Source organism: Nuphar pumila, chromosome 2 (assembly GCF_984573655.1).
Source record: "Nuphar pumila chromosome 2, dmNupPumi1.hap1.1, whole genome shotgun sequence".
Classification (NCBI taxonomy): Eukaryota; Viridiplantae; Streptophyta; class Magnoliopsida; order Nymphaeales; family Nymphaeaceae; genus Nuphar; species Nuphar pumila.
This window is the reverse complement of record NC_143250.1, coordinates 112,979,273-112,995,110: the sequence shown is the minus strand read 5'-3', so window position 1 is coordinate 112,995,110 and position 15,838 is coordinate 112,979,273. Positions and strand designations below refer to the sequence as shown.

The window sequence follows — 15,838 nt, the reverse complement described above, 5'->3', positions numbered from 1 at the left end:
GCCCAAACTTCACATTGTTTTGGCTGTGGTTCCTTTTTATTTTTCATGCACTTGGATAAAACACTTTACTATCAAATATCGCTTCCCATTTCATACTACTTTTTAACACTTCTCTACTTTCGCTTTTGCTTCTTGTATCTACTTTCACTTCATGCATTGCTTCTTGTATCCATTCCGTTTTCTGGTAACTATAGTATAGTGGCTAGTCTTTTGTTTCTTATTGAGTTCAAGACTTCTAGTATCATGGACCTAACTTTTTACATTAAATACATAAGATACTGTTTTTTTTTAAGGCAAGCTGGGGTTAGGCGGACCCTTACCAGAACAGCTGCCCCATGTGGCAGAGGGATTCGATCCTGGGCCTTCAGCTTGACACAGGACCCCGCTTACCACATGGGATACAAATTCGGTGGGTAATAAGTACCGTGCATCTACATTAAACAGATCGCTGCAAGCATCTACTAAAACAAGGATAAATTAGTAACAAAACATGAGTTCGTGTTAACCCAAGGACTACCTAACGTTAGTTTATCAGGATTGTATCAAGCTTTGAAGTAACCCCCCCAATCACTGACCACACTTTTGGCAGATCCTCAGTCGATAAAACCCTTGAGGTCCCTTCTCACAGGGGAGCACATCCAGATTGGACCTTGCAGCAAAGGATGTCCCCTTGTGGGCTTCAAACCGGCGGCGTCCCGTCAACTTGGTGATGTTCACAAATCGCCCTAGCTAATTTGATGATGCTTGAGCTTATCTTGATATCAGTCTTAATAACAAGGATTCTCACATGGAATGGGAATTGTGGCCGCCACGTTTTCCCCAAAGGCTTCTGTTTACCAAGACAAACTAAAACAAGAACACAACCCAAACATCACATAGGAGAAGATCCCACAAGTTTCTTAACAAGAAATGGCACTTTAATAATAAGGGTTTTGGTTCAGAATTTGCAAGAGAATTCTTAGCATCCAAACAAACAATTTGCTCAGGGTGCGTTTGATGCACTAGGTTCTCTAGTTTGAAACCACTCTTACACAAGCAATAGCATGATATCACTCTAGAAAGGAAAACATAAAATCATCTAGAATTCTTTCATCAAATACAATCAACTAGAATTTTCAAAAAGAAAAAGATAAACTGATTGTTTGAAAACCTCTAGTTCCTACCCTCTGGACTAGGACTGATCTTACCAGTTTCTGTTTTTGCTTCATCGTCCACCCTCCTAATGCCATTGTCATCAACCATGAGAACATCATCCATTATATCATCTTCGCCCACGTCGTCCTCCACATCTTCTTCATTATCATCATCACGCGGGATTTTAGATGTCTTGGGTCCATGGGCTTGTCTGTGCGTCTCCAGCTCTTGATCCATTGTCTCCTGCAGATTTGCTTTATTATTTGCCTTCCGGGCATTCCTAGCATTTTGCCATCTCTCAACCTCTGCTTCTACATTTGCAAGATAGTTCTGGGTAATTTGTTTCTGATACTCGGATAGTTCTCCCCTTCGAGTTGTTTTCCACAGAAGAAAATCCTGAAATTTTAAAGCGGGCAATAGAATAAGAAGCTGTTTAAACCATCCTATCAACATGCAATCATTTCTATTCTCCAGACATGGCCACCATCGTCAATTTGATTAATCTTTCAACTTTATGTGTTCAACAAAAATTCATCTGATGATGGGAAACACAATAGAAATCCTACCTTTTCTTTTCGCTGCTCAATCAGAGTTGCATCATCTTCCAATGGTTTGTTTGGCATGTAAAAGATTGGAGGTTCCGCTTTAGTTCTACATATCAGAGAGACAGAAACATGTCACTACATGAGAAGACAAAGAAACAAACTTGGCATGCCTATGTAAGTCTGCAATTGGTGCAGCTTCTGATTCTTAGAAGCTAACGTCATCATGCACATGAACAGAAACTTATCTTTGTTCTGAATAAAATTGTGAATATGGACACTTTGGACCAAAAATAAAAATAACCTGCAACAAAGCAAAACAAGAGAAAACAAGAAGCTCTAAAAAAACGATGAGGGTGAAAATAATAGTGAAGAAAGCAAGTCAACCACCTGGGACCAAAACTAAGAAAACCACATAAGCAGCACAAGATAAAAGAACTTAAATCACATACCTTAAAAAATTGCACAGTTTCTTATGGTGCTCAGCCCAGCGCAGGAAAATCAATTCCAACTTCTTCTCTTCAGCCTTTGCAGTAACTCTTGCTCGAAGAGTCTGGCAAGACAAGGATGAAGAAGATAGTGGTAAGCAAATGGCTAAGGATCTCTCCAAGGTACTATCAAGAATGAAAACAAACCAAATCACGCCTTCGCTTTTCAGCAAGCTGTTCACGCTCTTGCTGACGTAGTTTCTCACTTTCTTCCCGGGCCCTCTGTTCAGCCTGCATACAGATGTTTCAAGTAAAAAAACCACAAAGTTTTAAGGAAAACAACCCTTAGATCAGTAGTAGTTTGCATTTTGGCAAAGCACAATAGTCTGAATACAAGTGATAGAGTAACATCATTCACCATAAGGATAACGAAACTAAGGAGTAATAATCCAAAGTTTGGCATATTTGGCAAAATACCTGTAAAAGCTAGTCGGTGTTTACATTTGAAACAATGCAAAGCTCAATTGGTCAAAAATCAAAATCAATAACAAATATATGTAATGCAAACAGAAATAGAAATGACAAGTGGAAAAGGGAAGCAGAGGGGAAAAGTTCAAAAGGATCAAGCAAGGAATCCTTTCAATGCACCTAAGAGAATATAGAGGCCAATGACAACTGTGTGGTGCCAGAAAAGACAGCAGCAGAGACCAGAGAGTTCAAATCATGAGGCAGACGTTTGATTAACGATACTGGCCACATTGTAAATTAAACTACAGCCAATTCAAAGTTCAATGACAAAAGTGAATACATAGATAAGCAACCAATCTCATCACCTGCAGTGTCCTTGTATTACTAATGAACAACTTAGAAAAGTCTGTTAAAAAACTATGATATAGCAGTTGGAGGGTTTCTGACATATCTAGACCAATGTTGTAAGTATCGTATGATGCGGTACGATACTAATCATTACTATGAAAAATAATGATACAATACACACTCGTATGTATCGCACATGTATCATATATATCGTACAATACAGCCATGTATCGTACCATATTGTACAATACACCTTCAGCGCTTAGTTGTCAAAAGCTGCACTTAGGCTCCGCCTAGGCTGGCTAGGCATAGGGCTACCGCCTAGGCTTATGGGTCTAGGCGGTAGGGCTCGGTTTTTTTACCTAGGTTGTCTATGCCTAAGCTCTCTTTTCTTTCTTTTTCTTTCTTTTTCTTTTTTTTCTTCTTCCTCCCGCCCCAAAATCTTTTTCTATTCTCTCCTTTTCTTCTTTTATTTTCCTTTTTTACCTTATTTTTTTTTCTTCCTCCTCCTCCTTTCACCCCTCCGCTTAGTTGTCAAAGGTGGAGCCTAGGTGCCGCCTAGGCAGCCTAGCCAAGGTAGTCTCTCGGTCTTATGCACAGTTGCACACACATATATATGTTTTCTGTGTAATTGTATATAATTATATAGATTAACATATCATAAACATATATTATAAATTTTCAATATTATGTGTTTACATTATATATATATATATATATATATAATCTATAAGCGTATGAGTAATATATTAGACTGTTTTTATGTAATATAATTGCTTTACAATGTTCGACACGTTATTATTTATTTATTGCTTATTGTTGATTGATTTTATGTTGTATACATGTTTGTTATTAATTTTAGTATTTTGTGTACACATTTTGTATGTTTTTTTTATTTGGGGTACCACCTAGGACTCGCCTAGTCTTTTTAAGGGCTCATCGCCTATGTCACATAGGTGCGGGTGCGGGTGCAACACTTTAAAAAAAATTGGGGGCGAATGCGGGTGCGGCACTTTAAAAAAAACTTGGGTGCGGAAGTGTGGGGAGGATATATATATAATTTTTAACAGTTTCAAGTTAGCACTATGTGTATTTGTGTGCATTTATGTATTTATATATATAATATAGATAAAAATGAATTTGATTACGGTTTATTGAATCTACTTTTGGATAGAAATGAAACTCAGTGTGGTTGACTTCACCTAACACAAAGAAAACACAAAAAAAGTTGTGTCCAAGTGTCGCACCCGCCTAGGTGTGGGTGCGACGCGGGTGTGGTGCCCTGTTAGAAGAGTCTGTGTGACATACCTCACCGCCTAGGCTCCGCCTAGCGTCTTTGACAACTAAGCTCCGGCGCACTTTAAAAATGGCCAAATCATAATTTTTTTTAGGGGGTTTTAAAGACATCTTGATGGCCGACTCCCTCATTTGTATAGAGGTCACCAGAGGGGTATTCACGCACCCTAGGAGTCATGAGAGCGATTTGGGGTCGATCCGTGCACAAGAGAGAGGGCTTTTGCGGTTTGCTCGAGTAAGAGTGCATTTTCACTATTTTCCACTCGTGGGTTAAGGTAAAAAATCTGTATTCTTTGTTTTTTATTGAGTTTTTTGGGGGGAAGATGGCATCAAATGATCTGACATGTCACTCAAGTAATGAGTGAAAACCAATTGAAAATCGAGTGCAACTATTGTCATACTATTTTTCTGAGTGGTATCTCTCGGTTGAAAGCATCATTTAGCCGGGACACATCTCCATGCTGCATGAGTTCAAGAAGTACACATTTTGAATGAAAAGGACATTCAATGGATCAACGTGTAAGGAGTACAGAATGTAGATGATGAAGAGCCCAGATACATTGCAGACGATGTGAATATCGAAGGATAAGAAGAAGATAACAATGATAATGATTGAGGGTATATTTTTTAAAAACTTGGTTATTTAACTGCTAAGTATTCATAAACATGGTTCTTTTGTTTTTGTTTATGTACTATGAAAGTATGAGTCTTGCAGACTATTCTTAATTGTAAAATATTTAATATGAAAGTATGAGTCTTGTGGCATATTCTTAATTGTAAAATATTTAATATTTTGCATTGTTCTTGTGAGATCATTGATGTTTGATAATGTCTTATACAACTCAGAGACATAGGTTTAGTTGCATTAAGCACTGTCAATCTGTAATGAATCATTCTTCACTTTGATTGGAAGCATTCTTTATGTGCCTCAAATTGATCAAAATCTTCTTTAAACTCATCTTTGATTTTTGTTGAATACTGTCATCTTTTTAACACTTCGAACATTTTCATCATAAAAGTGGTCTAGTGGCATTAAATACTTGTCCATTTTTAATTAATCATCTTCGCTTTGATTGGTAGAATTCATTATGCATTGATCGAAATATTCTTTCAACTCATCAATTTACAAAAGACAATGATGTTGCACTTGAATGCCATCCTTTATACAACTGTGTGAAGAATTGCTCATTGAGTCATCCAATTTCCTAAATCCAGTAAGCATAATCTCTACCAACTTTGTGTTAAAATGTTGCCTTCACTGTCAACCATGTTTTTCAACTTATGCACAAGCCATCAACTACTATGGATATAGCCAAACATGGTATTCTATAGCCTGCTGTTCCATGAATCACATTCTAATCATCTCATAGCCTTCCAAGAGACTAATTGGGCAACAAATTCAACTCTAGAAGTAATTTATAAATGGAACAATAAGAAGTATTTGTTAAATTATATATATATATATATATATATTTATATATATATATATATATCCCAGGGGCATTTCTGTCATTTTCCATTTTACTCACATTCACACTTGTGAATGTGCATGTAACTTTTCTTCATTTTCTTTTTCTTCTTTTCTCTTTTCTTTCTTCCTTTTTCTTTCTTTTCTTGTTTACCTTTTTGACTAAAAGTCAAAGGAGGGGGAGACGTTGGAGGGGCTCCAACGTCTAGTAGGAGCCCCTCCTTTTGGTCTCCTCTTGTATTATAAATAGGGGTGTGTCCCCTCTAATTGTATTCATTCTTTTGGGAGCCTTCGTGCTCACCCTTCCTCAATAGATTCAATCTTTTGCATTTCAAGTGTTCTCTTTGTACCTTTGTGTACTTTTTATTCGAGTGTTCTTGGTGTGTCTTTGTACACGTATCCCTTCGTAGAGCTTGTGCTTGTAGTGCACATCTTTGAAGATATTTTTACATGGTATCATAGCTTGGTTGGGAGAAAAGAAGATCGTGTGATTTGTTCTCTCTATTAGGTGCTTCGAAAAGCGTGCCATCAAGTTTGGGTGATTGGGGTAAAGACTCATTTCTTCATTCAATATTTTAGAAGCATCCTGCCTCAAGTAGGACCTTATATCTCATTGTGGTACGCATCTCTTTCTTTTTTTCTTCTCTCTAATGGGCGAAAAGGATTTTCACTTCTCTCTTTGCTTTAAATTAAATGGATCTAATTATCATGTATAGGCCAGAAATATGGAGGCTCATATCAAAGGTAAGGGTCTCTGAGGATATGTTCAAGGAACTATTACCGAACCTAAAATTACTATCATTGAGAGATGAGAGATTAAGGTCCTTGACGGTGAAGAAAGAGAAAAGGTGTTTGAAGAATACAATAAAAGGCATGAAAAGTGGGAGATGAAAAACTATAAAATTCTTTCGTGGTTTTTTTCTTCGGTGGAAACCAAGATTAATGCCAATATATTGAAAATCAAGAAAGCATATCAAGTATGGGAGTATCTTGAACGAATGTATATGTCAAGAGACTTGTCCCATAAATATTAGCTCCAAAAGAAGGCTTTGACTCTACAACAAGGAAGATGTCGGTTAGAGAGTATTTTGCCGAATTATCCGCTATATGGGATGAACTTGTTATCCTTGAACCTAAATGGAGTGGAGAGGCAATCGAACTAAGGCAAAAACAACTTGAAGATAATCACTTTTTTAATTTCCTAAATGGGCTTAGACCCGAATTCGAACAATCTAGATCCTCTCTTTTATCTTCCTTTTCTTCTCCACCTTTAGAAGATGTTCTTACCAAATTAAGTGGAGAAGAGACTACATTGGGAATAAATAAAACCAATCAAAATGTGTTGGTCGTCCCCTCTAAAAACGAGGATGAGGGAGCTTACGTTGTATCTAGACCGGGGAGCAATGTTAAACCATATAAACCTCCCCACTTCAACAAGAATCAAGGAGAAAGAGAAAATAACGGACAATATCGAAGAAGAGACTACAGTAAAATCGTGTGTCATTTTTGTAAAGAACCAGGGCACATAAAACCCGTGTGTCTCAAGTGGAAAAAGATGGTAGCAATGTCGACAACCTTCAGAGAGGCAACGCCGTCTACCTCCAACAATATCAATCTATCTATAAATCAAATTATTGAAGCTCTTCAACCACTCCTCAAGAGATATATTTCTGGAATCGTTGCGTTCTCTTTCTCTCCTCCAGGTAAAATTCTTTGGCTATTAGACTCAGGTGTATCCTTTCATATGACTCCAAATGCTTTTATACTGACTAATTATTCTAAAAACCTCTCACCATCCTTTGTCTCTACTGCGGATGAGGCTTCTCTTGAAATTAAAATAATTAGAGATTTTGAAAAACAAGATTTTTTTGTTCCCAAAGTTAGATTTATTCCAAAATTAAATTTGAACTTGCTTTCCGTCTCTCAACTTTCGGATCATGGATGTTATATAAAATTCTCATCACATAAATGTTGGATACATGATCGCCAGTCCCGGAAGTTGATTGGGGAAGGTTCTAGGAAGGGTGACCTCTATTTTATGGAGTCTCTTCAAGTTCCAAAAACTTCTTTTTGTAACATTGCCCAACATAAAGATATAAATGGTTGACATAAACGCTTTGGGCATCCAAATATTAACAAGTTTTCTCATATTCATTTTGCTAAAACATTATGTAAAGAAAATTTCAGTTGTAATGATTGTATTATGGAAAAAATGAGAAACTTACCTGATGGCTCAAGATTTATGTTTTCAACTAAGCCTTTTGAAATTGTGCATTTGGATGTATGGGGACCCGCACCTGTAGTATCTAAGGGAGGGTTTTCATATTATGTTATTTATGTTGATGACTATTCAAGATACAGTTGGATATACTTTATAAAACATAAGCATGTTCAGGGGGTGAATTCCTCTCGAATGAATTTAAAGACTATATAGAGAGTAATGGGATCATTTATCAAAGGTCTTGCCCCAAAACTCCTCAACAAAACGGCTTAGCCGAACGAAAACATAGACATATTATTGAAACTACAAGGACTACTTATTTCTCAAAAGATTCCAAAAAGATTTTGGGCCAAAGTTGTCCTGGCCTCTGTTTATCTTATAAATCGTCTTCCTTCTAAAAATTTAAGCTAAATATCTCATTTTTGAAGTTTGATATAAAAAAGAACCCGATTATAACAGATTACAAATCTTTGGCTGCAAATGTTTTATTCTCACCGATAAAAATGAATAGTTATCTCCTAAAGTCATTCCCTGTGCTTTTCTTGGTTATTCAGAAACACAAAAAGGTTTGAGGTGTTATGACCTTCAAAATGATAAATTGTACGTCTCAAGGAACGTCACTTTTTTGGAAAATGAAAGTGGTTTTGAGGATTCAACCCTCCTCGATAATGATGATTACTCCTTTTTATTTGAATTACTAAATAGAAATGAAGATTTCTTCAGTGATGATGAGACAAATAATGAGAATGTTGATAATGAAGCTCCCTTGTCTGTTCAACCAGTAGAAAAAGTTGTAAATAAACCAATTACATACTCACATAGAGATAGAAATACGTTTAGAAGTGTGATAGAAAGATATAGTGATTTTAGTGAGCCCTCTCAAGATAACAACTTACGAAGAAATGAAAAACCTAAGAGAAACCCTTCCAGATTTATATCCTATGAATCTTTTCCCCAAAACATAGGGCTTGCCATGGTGCCATTCACTCGTATGAAGAACCCAGAAACTTCAAAGAAGCTAAAGAAAGATTAGAACAGAGAGATGCAATGGATAATGAACTTTATGCCCTTAACAGAGCCAAGACTTGGGAATTTCAAAATCTTCCTAAAGGAAAAAAGACAATAGGATGCAGATGGGTCTTTAAGGTTAAGACCAAGAGTGATGAAACTCTTTAAAGATATAAGGCTCGGCCGGTAGCTAAAGGTTATAGCCAGGAATATGGTATTGATTACGAAGAAACAAAATGGTCACTGTAAGATCTTTGATCACTACTGCATCTATTAAAAAATGAAACATATATCAAATGAATGTTAAAAATGCCTTTCTGAATGGGGACCTAAACAAAGAAGTCTACATGGAGGCCCCCCTAGCATGGATATACCAAAGGGTAAAGTTCTTCGTCTTAGAAAAGCCTTGTATGGTTTAAAGCAAGCTCCAAAAGGCTTGATACAATCGATTTAATGAAGTAATGGTTGAAATTAGATTTAATTATTGTTATACTGACACTGCTCTCTTTGTCAAAAAGTTTGATGTAGGAATTGTAATTTTGTTGTTATATGTTGATGATATGCTAATAACAAGCAATGATATTAAGGGAATCAGAAATATCAAATCCACTCTAAAAGAAAGGTTTGAAATGTCAAACATAGGGTATCTCACATACTTTTTGGGTATTGAGGTTGCTTACTTTTATAGAGGTTATTTTTTGTCTCAAACTAAACTGGTTTGTGAGATTCTTGACACGTCTGGCATTACAGATGAAAAGATTTGCGAGACTCCTGAAGTTGTGGGCTCAAAAATGAAGGGTGATGATGGAATTTCTTTGAAAAATCCTACTCCTGATCGGCAACTTGTGAGATCACTTATGTATCTTAGTATCACACGGCCAGACATATCTCATGATGTGCATACTATGAGTCAATTTCAGCATGCCCCCACTTCAGTTCATATGAGTGTTGTACTTCGTATTGTCAGATACATAAAGGGCACAATAAACAAGGGAGTATTTCTTTCCTCATCTTCAAACTTAGAATTGATTGCATATACTGACTCTGATTGGGGAGGTGACCCAAATAACCGTCACTCCACCACTGATTTTTCTATTTTTCTAAGTGAATCACTGATCTCATGGAAATGCAAGAAACAACAGGTGTCTCTTTTATCAATAGAAGCAGAATATCGAGCCATGACCTCCACAACTATGGAGATTGTGTGGATTCATCAATTGTTGAAGGATGTAGGAGTACTGATCCAATGACCTATAAGATTGTGTTGTGATAATAAAAGTGCAATCTATATTGCTAAACATCACACTTTTCATTAGTGTACCAAGCACATTGAGATGGACTGTCACTATGTCAGAGAAGCCTACTTGCAGAAAATCATAGACCTTCCTTATGTGACTTCAGAATATCAGTTGGCAGACTTTTTTCACAAAGGCATTGTGTTCCCCCAGATTTCATTTTCTTCTTGGCAAACTTTTGGTCATCACGCCCTAAGTTTGAGGGGGGGTGTTAAATTATATATATATATATATATATATATATATATATATATATATATATATATATATATATATATATATATATACCCCAGGGGCATTTCTGTCATTTCCCATTTTATGCATATTCACACTTGTGAATGTGCATGTAACTTTTCTTCATTTTCTTTTTCTTTTTTTCTCTTTTTCCTTTTTCTTTTTCTCTTTTCTTTCTTCCTTTTTCTTTCTTTTCTTTTTTACCTTTTTGACTAAAAGTCAAAGGAGGGGGAGACGTTGGACCAAGGTTGCCAAACTAGGAAGTGGAAGCGGGAAATGATACAGGAAGCGAAAGCGAGAAGCGAGGCATTTAAAAATTTATAGGAAGCGGGAAGCGAAGTATCAATTTGAAAGAGAAATATGAATAAAAAATAAAGCAATATAGTAACTGAATAGGAATCGAACAAGAAACAAATAAAAACTAAAATAAAATTGATCATTCTTATATTTCATGATTTTTCACTAAAAGAGTTAAATTTTTGTTAAAATCTAACAAAGAAGGTTACCAATTTAGAGAAAGTGCGTGGGAAGTGAGAGGAAATACATGAAAAAAAAATGTGAGAAAAGCATATAGGAAGCATAGACCATGCGTGTGGGAAGCATAGAAAAAGCGTGGGGGAATCGAGATTCCCATGAAGTTTCGGAAGCGAGGAGTATCGCGCTTCCGAAGCGAGTTTCCAGGAAGCACGCTTCCCACCTACCTAAGAAGCTTCTGGTAACTCTGCGTTGGACCCCCCTCCAACGTCTAGTAGGAGCCCCTCCTTTTGGTCTCCTCTTGTATTATAAATACGGGTGTGTCCCCTCTAATTGTATTCATTCTTTTGGGAGCCTTTGTGCTCACCCTTGCTCAATAGATTCAATCTTTTGCATTTCAAGTGTTCTCTTTGTACCTTTGTGTACTTTTTATTCAAGTGTTCTTGGTGTGGCATTGTACACGTATCCCTTCATGGAGCTTGTGCTTGTAGTGCACATCGTTGAAGATATTTTTACAGTATTTACATATTTCCTAATGTATTCACATTATATGCAGCATCGCTGTATGGTGGGCATACAGCAACCTGCTTGGCAGCCACCCATCTTGGCATTTTTCGAGATGGGTGTGGTGTTGTTCTCGGAAAATGTTGAGATGGATGGTCATCAGTAGAGGAGCTGCATGCTAAGCATGCAGTACCACTGCATAACAAATGACCTCTTTTCAAATTTCATATTTAATTTTTTTCTTTCTCCGTTTTTGGGGTAGTGTGAAATTTTAGAAATCATCTATAGATCAAACATGCACAACAAATAGACAAGTATCTCTCAGAACACCTACCAATGCTTGTACCACTTTATTATGCACTTCCAAATAGTCAAAGACACTAAATGCAATGAACTATCAAGATCCTAGAAGGACGGAATAAAGATTAAAAAAAACTTTAAGGCATTCAAAACCGCAACTCATAAAGAAAACATAAGGTGCTAGAAAATCCATTTCTCAGCGCAAGTTAAATCATAAAGGCAGTTACTATCTCTTTCTACAAATAAAAAACTTAAAAAAGGAACATTTGAATTATTTCTACTTGAAAGTATGCTCATTGAAAGATGACTAATAAACACTTTCAACTTATTACAAAACCAAAGATGGCAGTTACTAACTCTTTTCAAAGAATCCGATCTGCGCATGTATGCCTCCGTGGATGATAGATGTTTGTCTTCCTCTTGGAATTTCTGAAACAACAATATAATCACAAAAACAATGGGCAGGTATCCCAATATAATTAATGATAAAGGAAATTTACAGAAACCAGACTATTAGATGTATGCGTTGATTTTAGGTGAAATGTCTCTTTGATTGTTAGTGTTGCAAAATTACACTTATTTTAGCTCAAATTTTGTGTCAAAATTTCATTTTTTTGTGCTTCAATCGCTGTATTGGATAAATTAGAAGACGTTTGTTGAGTGTAATGTGGGTTGCTAGAGACTAGAAACCTCTGGCGTCAGAGTTTATTTTTCATTTGAGATTTCCTATTGCCCATTCAAAGTCCATAATTGCACTACCCTTCTGCCAAGGATGCTTCTTGCTGTGGAATTCACCACTGTTGGCATGTTGTTTCCTGCTTTGCTGGTAGCTTTCTAGTTGCTTTTGTCCATTAGGCAAGATGATCGCTTATTTATATCTCTTGTTATTAATCTCAATCAGGCCAACATTGTGGGATTGTGTCAAGCGTGGGCGTTTGGGCTTCTTTCACATACATTTTCATTAGCATTTCCATGTGTAGTTTTTGAGCAAGTGCACTTAAGTCTTAACATCTTTGTTTTGCATCAAATAGCTGTCTCCATTTTATGGTCTTTAAAAGGAAAGATATTTATTCTTAGAGGAAAAAACAGGTGTTTCTGAATTTAGATAAGAGAAGGTTGAGAAAGAATACCGTCAACGTCCCCAACAATTGGCCAAGCATTCTCTTATTCCTATTCACTAGGCTTGGATCTTCATCCTTCGGCAAAACCCTCGGGACCTGCTCGCCCGTAGGAATGTCACTTTCCTGAGAATTCAGTCATGACTCCTAAACAAACATATCCCGGAATACAAAAAGAAAAAAATCACAAAAAACACACAAGAAAAATCACCACTTTCGTTACTCTCTGGTTCGCATCCCTCCTCAATCCGCCGAAGCCACGCGGCATATTACCTCTCCACTCGTTATCCCGACCGCGAATCTCACCGCCCTCTATTTTAGTTTCCTCCTCCCTTGCCTCCTCCGTCCTTCCCTCCTCCGTCAATTCTCCATCCTCCACCTAGGGTTTTCCCCGAATTGAGCATCCTCTTCTCTCATAGTAACAAAACAGATCCGTTCAGGGAAATTGAACAAATTCTAGGGCATACCTTCACTACAGCGGACAAGAGGCGCCGTTTGGGAGCAGGCTGATCTTCCGGCTCGACACTATCCCCCTGCGCGGATCAAAAGAAGAATCAATAGAGTAAGCGAATTTGATATCACCACGAAGGATTCCGATCGATTGTGATCAATCTTGAGCGGCGAAGGTTACCGGCCGGACGAGTTCTCTCTGGGGGCCGGATCGCCCCAACATGCGGCCTCCGTTGGCGCCAAAGCTGCGGGGGCCGTTGCCGGCGAGACCGCCTCTCCTTATTCCTCTGGGATCCCTCAGACGCTCCGTTATCTGAAAAAACACAAGCAGAGCAACGATGAGAGAGAGAGAGAGAGAGAGAGAGAGAGAGAGAGAGAGGGGGGTTATTAAAGTACCTCCCATTGCTGACGATGGAGCTCCCCGATCTCCTTCCGGAGCTCCTCGGCCGTCTTCTCCACTACGGTGCTCGCCATCCCTCCGCTGCGAGCCTGCGCTGCGATTACAGCACCACCACTCCCTCCCCCTAAAAACCCCTTATTTATACCCTCTTCACTAACCCCTTTATGAGGATTAAACGGGTCGGACTCGGGCCGGAACTAGGAATTATCCAGTCCGACTTAATCGGGTATAGCCTAATCCAGTTCAGTTTCTGTTTCGGAGTCGGATGGAATCATAGTGGCAAAAGTTTAAAACAGCAAAATCTCGGCAGGCAAAAAAATCGGGAGATTTTGATTTTTTTCAACAAAATCTCTGAAATAAAAAATAAATAAAAATATAAAAAATTTAATTTTTATAAAAAATATAAATAAAACATATTTAAAAATAAAAAACTCAAGAGTTTTCATGATAAATATCTTTTAAAAATATAAATATCATGATATTTGTCATGGTTTGAAAATCTCGCAATAAATTATAGTTTTAAACTTTCAGGCAATTTCTTGTGATATATCGAAGAGATTTTTATAAATCTTGCAATATTTGTCAAAGAAGATGAAATTAGATAAAACTGAATCCAGATCTGATTTACACTTAATCAGGTCGGGTTTTAGTAGGAGGATTTAAGTTTTGGGTGCGAAAGACAATACCGAACCCAAATCTAATTATTAATCAGATCCGAATTTGTGTTTTGGATTTCTGGTTACACCGGACCCGTTGACATCCTCTCTCTCTTGGTTTCTCTATGTTTTTGAAGAAATATGGTGTTACAAAGGGCTAAGAATTCAGAGCCGTCAGATCTTAGAGATAGACGGTTTAGATCACCATTACCCATGCGACCCACATGTTTTGCTTCAATGACCTGTGGTCTTGGTACAACTCTCCTTGTGCCCGTGTGATCATGGCGGCATTCTCGGTGTTGTGAAAAATATCGGCGATATTTTGAAAATTACCATAAAAGCAATATCTTTAAAATATCTAGAAAGTTACTATCACAGTGATGGCAGCACAAAGGTAGGGCTGGTAAACGAACCAACCAGCTCGTGACTCAGCTAAGTTCGGCCTGTGATGAGGCTCGTTCGGGATCGGTTCATATAGTCTTGTGTAGCTCGCGAGAACTTGTATAAATAAAATATATTTTTTTTATGTACAATATATATTTTAAGTGTAATATAAAAGAAGAATGCATAAGATGAATGAAAAATACATACATTAAATATGAAATATTATGTATAATATATAAAATATATTTATTTTAAGGGTTGTATATATATTCCATGTATAAATAACATGAAATGTTTTTACATGATTCAGCTCGTGTTTAGCTTGTCTCATTCAGAAACGGCTCGGCTAAACACGAGCCCGAGCCGTGATCTTAATCTAGTGGTAAACAAGACGAGCCCCAACATGCCCTGTTCTGTTTAGTTGGCTTGTTTACTCAATGTATAAGTTGTTGCTGGTCTTAAAAGGTGTGTTGGGAGAAACTTAAACACGGGTCGGATATGGGTCTAGTTTAGAGTTAACCCATATGCTGTTTAAGGTATGGCTCAGTTGTAGGTACATCCTGGCTTACCCATATCCAACTTAATTAAAACAAGGATTAGTGTTACCCCTTTGATTTACTCTTGGATCTGATAATCTATATTTTTTTTAATTGGGAAAAAACGATTGGATAATTGAAGAATGATCTTGTAGAAGGGTTGCTTCATTTTCTAATGCCACATATAAGTTATGTCACAAAGACACTTGGACACGAGGACACGTGATTTGACTCGCAAGTTATATTTGTTTTTGAAAATTAGGCCACAAGGACATGGGATTTTTTAATTTTTAGCCAATAAAAACAATTTTTTGATATTTTAATTTTAGAAATCATTTTTATTAAAATAATAATTAAAAACATAGAAATACTATTAAAATTTTAGCTGCACATGTCAATGCCCATGTCCGCTTGTGTCATTAAGAACATGCCAGCAGAAGGGTGTGTCCGTGTGACTAGATTTTTGTAGGGACCTCCTCAACCTTTTAACTGATCTTGTATTTGCCTTTGGCACGTAAGGTTGAACTAAATTAATTTACTACTGCTTATTACACATTATTCAAGTGAGAAGACC

At 37.1% G+C, this 15,838-nt stretch overlaps 1 protein-coding gene across 3 annotated transcripts; it reads right to left on the bottom strand.

The window, feature by feature from the left end:
* Positions 1-459: 459 nt before the first annotated feature.
* LOC149846786 (protein-protein interaction regulator family protein) lies at positions 460-13,816 on the bottom strand. 3 transcript variants are annotated; one of them, XM_089996575.1, is made up of 11 exons: positions 13,685-13,816; positions 13,470-13,601; positions 13,306-13,371; positions 13,050-13,217; positions 12,851-12,964; positions 12,078-12,149; positions 2,312-2,395; positions 2,129-2,229; positions 1,701-1,785; positions 1,188-1,530; positions 460-846 (listed from the first exon to the last, which is right to left on the bottom strand). In XM_089996575.1, exons 1-11 carry the CDS (start codon positions 13,760-13,762, stop codon positions 680-682), a joined length of 1,410 nt encoding a protein of 469 aa, XP_089852701.1. In that variant the 5' UTR covers positions 13,763-13,816; the 3' UTR covers positions 460-679. The 3 variants fall into 3 exon arrangements, with proteins under 3 accessions (XP_089852701.1, XP_089852700.1, XP_089852702.1); XM_089996574.1 differs by having other exon boundaries at positions 13,038-13,217; positions 13,685-13,800; XM_089996576.1 differs by having other exon boundaries at positions 13,053-13,217; positions 13,685-13,800.
* Between the last annotated feature and the right edge of the window lie 2,022 nt (positions 13,817-15,838).

What these genes read in the sequence shown, in the direction of transcription:
- LOC149846786 (XM_089996574.1), bottom strand. Translation starts at nt 13,762, where the DNA reads ATGGCGAGCACCGTAGTGGAGAAGACGGCCGAGGAGCTCCGGAAGGAG. An exon ending in AATTGTTGGGGACGTTGACG is followed by an intron (nt 12,150 to 12,850) that starts GTATTCTTTCTC and finishes TTGTTGTTTCAG; the next exon opens with AAATTCCAAGAGGAAGACAA. An exon ending in AAACTGTGCAATTTTTTAAG is followed by an intron (nt 1,786 to 2,128) that starts GTATGTGATTTA and finishes TCTGATATGTAG; the next exon opens with AACTAAAGCGGAACCTCCAA.